The 15,105-nt window shown below is 36.8% G+C and overlaps 1 protein-coding gene across 1 annotated transcript; it reads left to right on the forward strand.

The window, feature by feature from the left end:
• The first annotated feature begins 71 nt into the window (after positions 1 to 71).
• LOC763151 (pre-mRNA-splicing factor 38A) lies at positions 72 to 14,422 on the forward strand. The gene is made up of 9 exons (XM_030996795.1): positions 72 to 218; positions 1,766 to 1,925; positions 3,741 to 3,862; positions 5,096 to 5,223; positions 7,325 to 7,390; positions 8,569 to 8,678; positions 10,897 to 11,024; positions 11,837 to 11,948; positions 14,067 to 14,422. The coding sequence occupies exons 1-9, from the start codon at positions 89 to 91 to the stop codon at positions 14,089 to 14,091; spliced, it is 981 nt and encodes a 326-aa protein (XP_030852655.1). The 5' UTR covers positions 72 to 88; the 3' UTR covers positions 14,092 to 14,422.
• The last annotated feature ends 683 nt before the right edge of the window (positions 14,423 to 15,105 follow it).

Consider the following 15,105-nt stretch of genomic DNA (forward strand, 5'->3'; position numbering starts at 1 on the left):
ATTAATCAAAAGATTTTTGGAGAACTACATACTGAGTAATCTTTTAACGACTGTTTTTCACTCTACATTCATTAAATGCTTTTCCAAGATGGCGAATCGCACGGTCCGAGACGCTCGCAGCATCAAGGGGAAGAATCCGCAGTATTTGGTGGAAAAAATCACAAGATCAAGAATTTATGAATCAAGATACTGGAAGGAAGAATGTTTCGCTCTAAGTGGTATGAATTTTAAGCATATGTGATATCTGATTATTTAATTATTAGGTGATCTGCAGCAGATCACTTGTTTTCGTCCACTTCTCCTACGGCTACAGTGCAGGCCAGGCCCAGCCAATACAGGCCATAGCCAGGGTTCTCCGCCGCCAAAGGCGTCGGGGCTCCAGAGCCTGACTGTACGCTACATGTACAGTAGGGGCGCTGGTCCGAGAACAAGTATCGTCTTTATCAACGAAGATCGTCTTTGTAAACGCGGATCAATGCGTCCTCAAAAACAAGTATCGTCTGCAAAAATGCAGATCGGCACATTGGCGATGCAAAAAACGGATTCCGGGATGATTTTCTTGATGCTTGATAAATTAAACCGACAAACAATCCTCGGTAGATCTCTAGACCCTAATAACTATACAAAAGCTTGTTTATTTCTCCATTTGACATTTTGTTTTCTCGATCCTTCGAGCCATTTGTTCATGCGCGAGACATTACCTAACTTTCAACACGCAAGGATCGGAGGAACATTCGCAAACGTCATATCAAATTTGTTGCAAATGCGCAGAAATATACTTAAAAGAAACATTAAAAATCACACGTGAATTTTCAGAAAATCGTATTTGTATTAGATCTACTTTCATTTATTTATATCCTAGACTCTTGGCAGATTTGTCAGGAAAAAATGTCAGATATGCGTTGTCACCATGGTTTGGACTGCCTTCCGAATTAGCTGATCCCAAAAATGGGGGGAAGGGTATTTTTAAACTGTTATTGCTTGTGATCCCTTGGGGCTAGCAAAAAAATAAGCACATAGATATTTTCCTTACGTCTAGCCCTACATAAGCCTGGGGCTCACTTCAGGAAAGTGGCAAAGATCAGAGCTACAATGGAAACTATTTTAAATTGCTTTTTTGATCAAGATAATTTTAGAATTCCGGGGGTGAGTCACTTTGGGTAATATGGAAAAAAACCTGCTCTTTCATATGACACCTCATTTATTGAGTTTCACCTTCAGGATCACGAGCGATAAATGTTTGAATTTCAATTTGTTCATAAAAACATTGACCAATTTTGCATGATCGCGTAATGTACGTAGACTGCATAGGGATGCATGCAATCCAACCGCGCTTCTCTTATACACATGAGTGCATACAATGCACATTGCAGGGACTAGTAGAGGTGTCTAGTTTAATAGCTCACACACTCGTTAAGAATTGCAGTTTCTGAGGTACCGGTTGCTTGCATATTAAGACCTATTTTAAATGCCCGAAACCCAGGAGCCTGGCTATCAAAAATAAATATTCTGGTGTGAATTTAATCAATACAAATGACATCTCCTTACCTTGAAAGTTATAGATGCAATATATATTTCTTTATAATAGGTTGCCTTGGGAGTTTGTTTATAAAGTTTAGAATGTGTTTTTGTGTACACAGTAGAAATTTTATTACCGTACCTGTTTAATGAAGTTCTGGGACGTGTACTCGAAACAGGCCTAGGTAGGTCCCACGCCCAACACATTTTTGCAGAGGTAACTGACAATATTCTCTTTCATTTCCAGCTGAACTACTAGTGGACAAAGCAATGGAGTTGCGTTTTATAGGAGGTACCTATGGAGGTAATATCAAGCCGTCTCCATTCCTGTGTCTGCTTCTGAAAATGCTACAGATTCAGCCAGAGAAGGACATTGTTATCGAGTTCATCAAAAATGAGGACTTCAAGTAAGTACAGAGGGAAGAGTCGCAGACCTATTCCCCTTCTAATGAGAATAATTGTCTCGGGCTTTCAAGCATTCCTACTGTTCAGTGCCCATGTGCCACGTTTACAGCAAATTATAAAGGAGATAACAGTGAAAAAATAGTTCATCAATAAAACCCTGTAACTGATCATCGAATTGGGGGACGATCGTTGATGATTTAGACCCCAACATTTTTTTGAAATTTTGCCTATACGACCATTCCAATTCAGCTTCACTTTCAAAAAAATATAGTGACCATTTGATTAATTAATTAATAAATAAACGAGCCGACTGGTTGTGCATATTATAACCAACTTGAAAAAGCAAACAAAAAGCCAACATCGGCATTGGCTGGAATAAAACATATAAGGCGCTTTTTCGTTTTTTCAAGGGCTGGTTCAAATTTATCAAATATTTGTGGGGCACCACAAATATTTGAAATCGTTATATTTATGGATATTTCAGCCGACTCTGAACCAATTTTGATCACACAAAGGAGATTCTTGTCATTTAAATTGTATTTTCTTTCAAATTTGACACTCAGTTTTTTCATTATCTCACCAAAAAAAAATATTTTGTCTGGTGCCCTCTGCAACAAAACTCAACTATCCCTTTAATAGATTATGATTTAGAACATTTAATCATGCTATTGTGTCCTGAAAGAAGAGTACCAAATAGGCCAATCCAATTAGTGAGCTGCTGCTGAGATGAAGTAGAACATCCCTTTTCTATCTAAATAATAAACACAATACATGTATATACAAGTTTGCCTACCTGTAAAATTCTCATACACTAGTACACTGGGTTGTTACATTTCACCCCCTTAAAGATAAACTTGAGTTCTGGTAATGCGATTGCATTGTGAAAGAAAAGGTGTGGAATGGATCAGAAAAGTTGATCATATACTGTATATCTCCGTGTATAAGGCGCACTTTTTTGCCGCCGAAAAAATTTGAAAGTCGGGGGTGCGTCTTATACACAGGTACAGAATGTTTTTTTTTTTTTTTTTTAGTTTCGATTTTATGGCGCTATGCCTGGCAATATCTCCTATTTTTTCTATAACAAACGGTGTACCACAAGGTTCTATCCTAGGTACTCCATTATTAGAAAGATAGAGGATGCTATTCATATTATGCATGACTATTGATGTTTGGCATAGAACACAGTGCTTCTGCTAGGTGATGTGATGAGGCTGGTGTGGGACACTTGGTATCATGAGGCCTTAGACTGTTGTTACTATTATTTGTGACAAGTTCACAACTTCAACTGCACCTCGATGTAAAATGAAGGTCCTTCCCCGCTTGGGTTTTCGGCAACAAAACAACAACAACAACAAAACAAAAAACGATTTTATTTTTTATTTTTATTTTTATTTTTTTTCCCCCCCCCCCCCAAAAAATAGGGGTGCACCTTATACACAGGTGCGCCTTATACACGGAGATTTACGGTAGCATGTAAGTAATGGTGTGTAATGCAAGGCTCTGGAGTCATCAAAATCATCACAAATTTGGCAGAGTCTTGGTAAAGTAACAATCACTTACACAGAAAGATGTATATGGGACAACACACATGGTGTCGGGGCTAGTACTACACTGATTTCCTTATCTTTCTATGCTCATTACTCAGCCAGTATACATTTTCTTCCAAAATTGTTTGGCATATGACATTTATTTGTAATCTTGAACATATAGTGTAAGTTTCGTTAGATTCTGCGAGAATTCATTTTCTTTTTTTGCCAGAACTTAAGTTTATCTTTCATATCTCTCTATTAATTATTTTGTATGTGTATCCTACCTAGGTATGTGCGTTGCCTTGGAGCACTATATATCAGACTGGTGGGAGAAGGTCTTGATGTTTATAAGTACCTAGAACCTCTGTACAATGACTACAGGAAGATCAGGAGACAGGATAAGATTGGTGGTAAGTGGACAAATTTAAACTAGTCTTGATTTTGGTTGATTTCACTATATTTCAATAGTTGCTAGCTCATATGCACCTGTGTAGGCTATCAAACTAGAGAATAAGGCTGTGACGAATACTCAAGTATTTGAACTGTTGACAACTACTCGAGTTTGATTTCTCGTTCTCGAATACTCGGCCGCCATTTTTTTTTTTTTTTTTTTTTTAATCCCTTCCCCGCTCTCCCGGGCCGGCATGGTACTGTGGGTAAAAATGTTTCCCAACTCAATCACTGTCAACTCACCACTCAGAAACTGGGACCAAATGTCTGGATTTCTGTTTGGACTATGAGGAAAATGGAGTATTCTGTCATCTTTGGTTTTTAAAACAGCTTTGTTTTACTATTATTGTTATTATTAAATTGGGTTGAGTTTTCTGAGACTGCTCCCGTAGTATGGTGGTGGCAAAACAAAAACAAATTAATTTTAAAAAACATGGCGTCCAAGTATTCAAGGATTCGCCTGTAAGCCTGGGAGTGTACTCGAGTACCTCATTACACGGTTATGCACAGCCTTCGCCTTACTAGAGAATATTTGATGGAAATATCATTTACTAAAATATTTACGACACATAAACGCCCTCGAGGAACCACTCGTTATAGAGCTCATCATGGTCAAGATAACTCGCTCCTGTAATCAGGGAAAAAATTAATACTTATTTTTCGGGGGGCTACTTTTCAAGCTTGCCTGTCTGAAAATAACATTCTAAAATTTGCTTTGCACTGAACTCTATGTAAATTTATGGGGGCTCTTTTGGGCATTTCGGGGGCTATTTCGCCCCGAGCCCGTGTATTTTTTTTCACTGCTCCTTTTCTTGTCTTCCTTTGCACATTTCTCACCTGTGTTATGTTTTCTACCTAATTTTTGTCATCTGATACAATCAACCTCACGCAAGTCGACCTTGATGGGACTGAGTGACGTGTGCCTTGGCTTAGGCAATCTTTGACTTGTTCGTAATTACCGTAAATCTCGGTGTATAAGACGCACCCTAATTTAGGACCAAGATTTTTTTTTTTTTTTTGATTTTTAAAAACTTGATTTGAATTTTTTTTTTTTTTTTTTTTTCTTGTTTGAAATCTACTCTTATATAATATACACTCGTATAAAGAAAAAAATTAAAAAGAATATAAACTATTTTTTATGTAAAATGTGGAATAAATAAACTTCAAACTTCAAACATTATTCTACTCCATAGGATATTTCTTATCCCATGTTGATGAGTTCATCGACGAGCTCCTGAATGAAGAGAGAGTCTGTGACATCATTCTCCCTCGTGTGCAGAAGAGACACATTCTGGAGGAGACTGAGCAGCTTGAACTACGCGTAAGTATTGACTAGGGTTTCAATAACCTCTTTGTTCTGACATCATGATGCTTATGACACAGGACAGTAGCATGCATGTAACCCTTTTGCCCATGTTCTTTAAAGGTAAAGACCAGTTTTGGAAACGCCCCCTCTCAAAAAGTGAAATGGAAACTCTTATTACCGATCATGTGAAAGAATATGTTTTGACTAATACGTAATGATACAAATTTTACCTGGAAACCGCCTACTAATTGATATATTTCGTAAATTATTATATCCGGACTGGATAGGACGTTTCTTTCACAATGCAATCGCATGACAAGTAGGGCTGTGCACAACAGTGTAATGAGGTACCCGAGTACACTCCCAGGCTCACAGGCGAATACTCGAATATTCGGACGCCATGTTTTTTTATAATTTTTTTGAATTTTTTTACATTTTTTTTTTTTTTTTTGGATTTTTGGATTTTTGGATTTTTGGATTTTTTTCTTTTTTTGCCACTACCATACCACTCGGCAGTTTCTCAGGTCCCTCGCTGAAAACGCATGCAACTTTACTTTGAGTTGCAGTTGAAGGCGCCGATTTAATAAGAATAATAACAGTAAACAATGCTGTTTTAAAAACCAAAGATGGCAGAATAATCCATTTTCCTCCAAGTCCAAACAGAAATCTGGACATTTGGTCCCAGTTTCTGAAAGGTGAGTTTGACAGTGCTAGAGTTGGGAAACATTTTTAACGACGGTACCATGCCAGCGGACGCCGCTCTTCCTGGCACGGGTAAGCGTGGGCCTGGACATTTTTTTTTTTTTGCGGCCGAATATTCGGGTACAAGAAATCGTACCCGAGTAGTTGTCAACCGTGCGGGTACTCGAGCATTCGACTACCCGTCGCAGCCTTAATGACAAGAACTGGATTTACCTTTAAAAGCTGGCCAACTTTTGGCTAAGCTGTGTTGATCTAGTCCTCCGATTTATGGAGTGTCAAATAACCCTGTAAGTTGGGGCTCTGATCGGATCGGAAGATCGGAGCCACACTCTCGCACCTTTGATCGGTATCGGATCGGCCAATTTTTTATTTTTTTTTAATGCCGAAAATTTTCAAGTTTTTGGCTATCAAATGCTCAAATAAAATTCATGGCTTGGATTATTTTGTCATTCGGAGTTGTTGTAGACCATGTTTTTTTAATATCAAGTGCCTTTTCATGACTTTCAAATTAATAATATTGGTCTAAGAGAAGAGGCAAAACATGCGGGCCACCATCTTGGATTATAATGTAGGCATGCATCACCCCTGATCGGCTCAAGATCGGCCCACGATCCGATCATCTGTTACAGGCCTAGTGTCAAATGTCAAGTTCTTCATCCTGTACGAATCTCCACAATTAATAAGTGAATAAACTACACATGTGAACTTTGCGTTTACATCAAAATCACTAAAGCCAAGGATTCATCACTAACAGAAACCTAGTTATATCGGTGCCCACAAATTGTGTCTGGGTCCCAAATTTCAGCATCTCTTTTAACAAAGTGGTTCATGCATAGAGCCAGTAAAATCTCAATCCATACCCTCTCCCCCATGAAAAAAGGGTATTGTAGAGCTCTGCTGAAGGCTGTTACATGTACGAGGTCTAACACCATGAGAAGTTCATTTACAATATCTTTAAAGGGATCATTTAACAATGTTAAATCTGAGATGCACGGCCCTACATGTTATCAGTGTCTTTGATATGGTGTTATATTGAAGCCTTAAAAATTTTGGGCTTCAAAATAATCAAGAAGTGCCTTAAAAAAGTAAAAACCTTTGAGTGACCGGTTTTACCATACTCATTTTCCCCAATAGACGGTAGTGTTATGAAAACCGTTTGGCAAACGCAAAATTTGATTTCGATTTTCAATCATAAATATCTTGATAATCGGACAGGCAATCGGCTTGTAAAAGTCATGGGGTTCCTGAATGACCTAAAGGTATATAATTATCATTGCAGCATGAGCTAAATCAAGGATTTTTTAAAAGGATCTAAGACAAAGTTACCGGATCCCTTTAATATTTTCTGTGTAGGAGGCCTGACCATGTGTTTTGATTGACATTCATTGACCCTTGACCCTCTTTGTGATACTAGGTTAGCCCTCTGGAGGAGGATCTGGACGACATGGAAGACTCCAGTGATGATGACATTGATATACCTGTAAGTTATCTTATATTCCTCATCTTACTTCTAATTAAGTTCACCTAAAATCCATCAGCAATTATAAATGCGGGGGCAAGTCATACTTGTTCATGACGTCAATAATGAATGACAAAGCCCTGTTTTGCTGCAAAAAATGAGGGATCATTGAGGTTTGAATAGGCAGAGATGCCAACACTGTACACTTAAATTGTATTTAGTAAGATAATAAGAGTGAAATACGATAATACGATATCACCTTTTAAAATACAATTTTTCATCTTTCAAAAAAAAAAAAAAAAAAAAAAAGATATAACACCCCATAAAACCAAAAAAAAAACTTTGCCTTACAATTTTCTCATCAAATTTAAATGAAAGAGCAAACATTTTACTCGACTGTTTTTACCATTGAAACATTTTTCTGAAATTTCACTGGCCCGGGAACAACGGGCCAGTGGTAGTGTCGAGTTTTCGTAAAAATCTGATTTTTAGGATATTCAGTCTGCTTTTTTGTGTCAAGAGGTTGGCATCTCTGAATAGGTGATATCAAAAGTTGGCTGCTGCTGGCTTTTGATTAAGGGTCATGCGGAAGGGTGAGAAAGTCCACATGTATTGGCAAGCCATTGACTGTCCTTTCTAAGATTTATTTGCCACATACTCTAAGAATAGCGGAAAGATACAGATTGCAGCTGTATTTTTCATACATCTTATTATCTTAATTTATAGTGTTATGTATTCATAAATGTATTTTACTAGTTTGGTTCCTATAAACGTACATCTTTATCAAATGAAAAAGAAATATTGCAATCAAATTTTTACATTCTATAAAACCAGAAACTTAACAAAATTAGACTTTCATGAATTATAAACAAAAGTAATTTTCATGGTGAATTATAGCAAAGATTTGTCTTGTCAGTTGTGATACAGTCGTTTTGTAGCATTAACCTTTTTTATTAATCTGAACCACTCACAAAATTTGAGAAAAAATTTCAATCAAAATTTGCAATTTCAAATATAACATAAAACTTAACATAACATAATATACTTATATTCCATATACATTTCATGCACAAGAAAATTTCAGGATTTACATTCATATCATGATAGATGTTAATCATGTAAATAATAATTTTTACTAATCCAAACATCTTACTTGTTCTAAATTTCTGTATTGTTTGTACTGTGATTCTTAAAAACAGGAGATAAAAAAGTCACCTGAACGTCACCGGGGTAGCTATCACGATCACGACAGACCAAGGAGAAGTCCTTCACCAAGGCATCGTCGAAGTCGTAGTCGATCACCTAAAAGGTAAGATATAATATTCTTTGTTTTAAGGCCACACTGTCCTACTTGAAGCTACTTGCTCCCTCTATATGGAAAACAATGCTTAATCGGTGACCATTGGTCCCCCATGATCCTCTTTTTCTTATGTTAATTGAGAGCTGAGTTGATGAGATAACCACCCGTCCAGTGACCTTGCAGTGTGGTCTAATCCCTCCTATAAACTAGTAAAGATAAGCTTTAAAGCTTGCTTTTGTAAGCTTTCGGTTTGTGTGTGGTTGTTTAATTCAATTAAATGAAATATGACAAGGAATGGGTGAGAATGAAGATTGCAAGAAAAAATATAGATAAAACATTCCCAAAATTCATGAATGTGAAACACGACTCAAGAAAAGATCACACTGCTTTGCCTTTGCATCGGTATGTCGCACATACATCAGAGCCAAGTCCTTGGAAGTTTGGAAAGTTCCTACAGGCATTGCTTCTTTGACAACGACCATACCATGAATGAGGAGACAACTCCGTCTGGCTTGTTGGTTCTTGTCCTGAGATGGGCTGCCGTCTGTAACAATACCAGACTCATCACATAACATGTGAACTACTTGACTTTAGTTGGATGTAGTGATCCATCAGGTCACATCAGTCACTTTCTTGTGGTTGTAAATTCCAGGTTACCTCCCTACTTCCTGAAGGTCTATGTCTTCTCTCCCTGATCTAGCAATCAAAAGAAGCTCATGCAAGAGCTGTCCCTTCACCAGTCCTGATGGAACATAGACCCCATTCTCCTTCACATTTTCCATAGCAATATTCATGTTTTTTAAAAAAAAATAAAAATCTTGTTTTTTACTCAAAGTTGTTATGCAAATTATTCTCAAAACTATTTAATGTGGTACAGACCTGCCAACCAGTACGATGTAATCGTATTTCGTACAATATTTAGAAGTAAATACAAAAGTACGATTTTTCCACTGTGTGTGTGTGTGTGTGCCATTTTCAATGACAAAATGCCCATTCTGTCCTGTAAAGTATCGTACGAGCATCTCACATTGGCAATTTGGGGATGTTCATAGGTTCATCGAACACACCAGTCATGACGAAATCATGTATTTTCAATCGATGATCCATAACAAAAATTCTTTTTGTTTGTAAGGACTGTAAGAGGCATTGATCCGTGTTTTACAAACAAAAATACAACTTTTGTCAGTAAAATACAACTTTTGGGACTAAAGAATACAGTTTTTGAACTCCAGAGGTTGTCAGGTCTAGTGATATCATCTTGTAGGAAATTTAATTACCTTTTGTATGACACCTCACACACACATGGTAAAATAAGGTTCTGTTAAAAAGTAATGTCTGAAATCGTTCAATAGTTATAAATGGTGGCCATTTTGAAAATTATGCAGGGAGTTGCCCTGAACATGTTGATACCAAACAACCTTTTTTGACACCTCATTTCTTAAAAATCTCAAAATAGAGGTTTGCACGCTGTGGGATTTGGAAATGCATCCATATTATCATTTTATGGACAGGCCAAATTTCCACAATTACGTATCCTTCAAGAAGTAACGTCACAGATATTTTGGACAATGTATCGCACTGCACTCCTGACTTTCCCAATGTCTTCTTATTTCTTTGTTTATAATATGGGTATAATGCATTATTATCAAATTCTTTCAACAGGCATGGATGTACATTTTTCAATGTTCAGTGTTGATTTTGTTGGGTTCTTTGTTTGTCATCACCAGAACTAAAATACTTCTGATGGGAAAGGGTTGGCTATTGCATTCCCCAATCAAATATAATTTGTAGTATGACTTTATGCAAATTTGATGTTTGTGTAACTTTGATTGTTTCTTTTTATAAACATGTATGTATTTATCAATGTTTTGCATTTAAAAATGATTTTTGTATTACTGAATCAATTATTGTTGTTTTTTTTTCTCATAAAATAATACTTCATAATAATTACTTTTAAAGGGGGGCCTACACCTTACAAGCTCTGCTTTTTAGTCGGCCCTACTTCCCTTTCAATGTCATGTTGTTTTTTTTTAATGTATTGTATTGTGCAAATTGATGTATATGTTTACGAATATGTGAATATGTTAAAATGTACCATCATTGTAAATATGAACAATTGAAAGAGGAAAAATAAATGAATTGAATTGAATTGAATTGAATTGACAATTGAAAGAAACCAAACATGATGTCATTGATTTTCATTATGATGTCATTGATTTTCATTCAGGAGAAGTCGTTCTCCCAAGAGGAGAAGCCCATCCCCCAGGAGAGACAGAGAGAGAAGGAGAAGCAGAAGCCCAAGGAGAGAGAGGGAGAGGAGGAGCAGATCAAGGGAAAGAAGACACAGATCACCAGGTAATGAGCTCTCTCTAGAATGTAATAAATAGTTTTCCTCTTGGTCTTGGAGGCCTTCAGGGGGTGTTTCATAAAGCTGTTTGTAAAGTAATGCATGACTTTACGAACGACTTGAATATGAAGTGCCAGATAGGATGCCCAAAGTTTTTCCTGATGTTTTAACAAAGTGTGACTATATTTCCAATAACCTCAATTAAATTATGGCAAAAAATATACTTTGCATTAAAAAATGTTTGTTATGATGAGAATGTTAATCTAAATCTGCACAGTTCAACTTTAGTTGATGCAGTTAATAATGATTGAGCATCCCATTTGGCTTCTCATATTTAAGTCATTCGTAAAGTCATCCGTAACTTTACGAACAGCTTTATGAAACACCCCCCAGAGCAGCATCATAAAATAGATTCATGTTGGTTTAATTTAGTGTACATCCTGTCGAGCGGTCCTAAAAACTTATTTACATGTTTCACTGTGAGACAGAATGTCAGATAAATTATTATTATCTGTACATAAGATGTAATGTAACTTTCAATAGGTATCTTCTAACATTTGTATATTTGTTAAACTATCCTTACGTTACTTGTTTTGACCATGTTAGCTATCTCTTTATTATGTTATTTACTATGTTAAGTTAGTCATTTTAGTAGTTATAAGATTTGTATATTTCTCTGTGTTGATTCCTTTCATGTGAATAAATTTCTCATCATTATGCTTGTACAGGGCATAGAGAAACTAATGTTTATTATGCGCTTTATAAATATTGTATGATTAATAATTTAATATTATTATTATATTTCCTCATTTTGTGTTAGTTCGTAACTATCATCGTGATGAGAGACGTGATGAGAGACGTGACGATAGGCGTGATGAGAGGAGTGATGATAGGTACCATCATAGACATCGGTCAACATCACCGGATGATAGGTAGGTCTCCTACCCACTCACCCACATGCTGGCCGGTCACTGCTGGTGTGCTGTTCTCTCTCTAGGCGCGTATTCATCATCTCGAGATTGCCAAATAGCCCGCTATTTCTGATTTGGGAAATAATCCTGAGGTTACAAATCGCGTCTTCATCAGCTCGAGATGGATGACAATCCCGGACAAATATCTCGCTAATTGCAACTTTGGGCTAATGAAGACGAATATTAGCTGGATAGTTTGGGATCGGGATAGTTTGAATAGCGGGATATTTGGCAATCTTGAGCTAGTGAAGACAGGCCTTCTGTAGCCCAACTTGTTACATCTGGGGGGTGTTTCACAAAGATTATAAGTTGAACTTATTCTAAAGTTGGATTCAACAATTATGGAAAGCCGTTAGCATCTATGAAAATATTTTGTAAAAGTTCTTTTAAAAGGCATAAAGTGTTGATTCAAATCGTTCATATTTTCTATTATCAAGGAGCTTTCATGTTCTTGATGTGGAATTTATAAAAAGTCTAAAATACTTAAATTTTCGCTTTTTGAATATATTTTATTTTAAGGCTACAAATGGCAGTCCATAATGTTCAAGTCCAACTAATAGTTAAGTTTGACTGAGGATCTTTGTGAAACACCCCCAGGTGTCACATCTTCTGTGTTCACCTATACTGACTGGGCTTTCTGAGAGCAAGTCTTGACTGGGGAGGGGGGGGGGGTAAATTTGAGTGATATTACTCAGCCATGGAATGCACAATTGATGCAAAATTTTGCACTTATATTGACACACATATGGATAGTACCCCTGTGGATGTGTTTTTTCAAGAAAAATCGCTTTTATATTTAGGAAAAGCGGTATTTTTTACACAAATTTTGGCCTGACATGTGACTACTAAATGTCGCGCAGAGGATTATCTCATTTCTGCAAACTTAGTCTAAAGAATTGTGGGAACTGGAATAGACAAAGTCACTAAGGCAATGCGTGATCTGCAGTGGATGCGCAGCAGTCGTGCATTTTGTATGGGGGGGGGGGGGGGGGGGGGGGGTGTCATACCCCAGTCAGAATAGCATTAAATCTGGTGTTATATTTTTTACTTCTGACCCAATGTGAAACCTGTTGTCCTGTCTTCTGTGTATGATAACGGCAAGGCTAATGTCATACTTCCTTTAGTTCTTCATGTTGCATCTGCTCATGTTTCCCCTTTAGGCCCAGATGTTATTTCTGTTGTCATGTCTTCCTTGTTAATTGACATGTTATGCCCACACCTGCCAACCCTTACGAATGATCTGGAATATTCAGATCTGAATTTCTAGGACCTGAAAATCCGGAATATTCAGATTTTTCAAAATTGCATTTTTTTAAAAAAATTTTATGCTTAAGCCAAATTAAGCTGGTTTTATCATATGGCGCGATTTGAGAGTTCACATACTGTTTGCGTTGTGAATGGCTTCATGATCGAGCAGCGAATTTGTACTTGCTTTATAGTACAGATTTATCGCGTATTGCCAGTTACACTGTCGCTGCAAGCGCGATTTCTTATTTACGAAGGCATACCGTGATAAATATTCCTAATTTCTAATTTTCAAATATTGGCAGGTATGTATGCCTGGTGTTTATGTCTTGCTTCATAATTTGTTACTTTTGGGCCAAGTCTTATAAAGTAAGCAATGCCCTATCTGTCATGTACATAGATTGATAGCAATCGCAACTGCTTATAATAGGACAGGGCCCTGGTCTTATTTTTTTTTCTTTTTCAGGTTTCATTCAAATTCTTTTTTTGATTTCACCCATTTTTTCCGTTTTCCGTACCTTTCCCAATCTCGAGATCAGTACACTATTCATTGATGATATTTTTATGCAGGTTTTTTTTTTTTTTTTTTTCTGTTTGCCAAATTGTTGGTCACTGTGAATAATTTGTATCAAATTGAGAAAGGTGGCAGAAGAAACAATCATTTTTTCCTTACAATCTCCTCTCTATATCTGTAAGGTATTGTTCATGTGGTCTGTATGGTGTCTTCTCCCCACCCCCCCCCCCCCCCTCCCTGATAATTTGTGGTTTATACTTTGTCCTGCTTCTCAGATGATTTATTACCTCCTTTCTTTCTCATTTTGTTTTCTTTTCCAGGCATAGGAGATCCTACAGGAAATGATTATATCCCACCCAAAACAGATCTTCACTTCACCAGCAATGTGTTTGTATATATGACCTGCTACACCATTGAAAGGACTCAACTCACCAGCTGTGTGCTTTGTAAAGTGTGGTTCCAGTGGATATCGTGAATTGAATCGTGAAGCGCTCATGTTACAGGAAGTACATCAGACTAGAAATGACCTGGTCTTCTGATCATTCATACTACATGTACATGTATATGATCATCCACTTCTATAATATCTGTTGATCTGCATTTCACTTTGTATAATTAATTTTATTGTTAAAGACAAAGTTGAGTTCTGGTCATGCGATTACGATGTGAAAGAAAAGGTGTGCAGTGGATCAGAAAAAGTTGATCATGTGGCATGTAAGTATTGGTGTGTACTTCAAAGTTCTGGAGTCATCAAAATCATCATAAATTTTGCCCAGTCTTGGTAAAGTGACAAGCACTGTACACAGAAAGATGTATATGGGACTACACAAACAGTGTCGGGGCTACTAACTTTGATTTCCTTATCTTTCTATGCTCATTACTCAGCCAGTATTCACTTTCTACCAAAATTGTTTGGCAAATGACATTTATTTATAATCTTGAACATACAGTGTAAGTTTCGGTTGATTCTGTGAGAATTCATTTTCTTTTTTTTACCAGGACTCAAGTTTATCTTTAATGGGTTAAACAGCAGCTGTAAGATTGTATCTTCTGCTTGGAGCCAAAAGATCGCTAAGTTCATCCAAGTTAGTGTCCTTCCAGCTCCAAACAGACACTATATTTATAAATAATCACATTCTGAAACTAAGACACACATGACAATCGAAATACAGTATACTTTCACTTTTCATATCTCAAGAAAATTGTCTTTATTTAGAAGCTCGTGTCCCAAGTACGTTGCATGCTATGTTAAGCCGTTGTGAGATTATACCAAAAACTTAAAGTGCTACCTTAAAAGCTATCTAAATGATTACAACATATGTTTGACAAACTCTGAATAGAATAAATGAGAATAGCGTC

The sequence above is a fragment of the Strongylocentrotus purpuratus genome, unplaced genomic scaffold (genome assembly GCF_000002235.5).
Source record: "Strongylocentrotus purpuratus isolate Spur 01 unplaced genomic scaffold, Spur_5.0 spur5_scaffold_3, whole genome shotgun sequence".
Taxonomy (NCBI): Eukaryota; Metazoa; Echinodermata; class Echinoidea; order Camarodonta; family Strongylocentrotidae; genus Strongylocentrotus; species Strongylocentrotus purpuratus.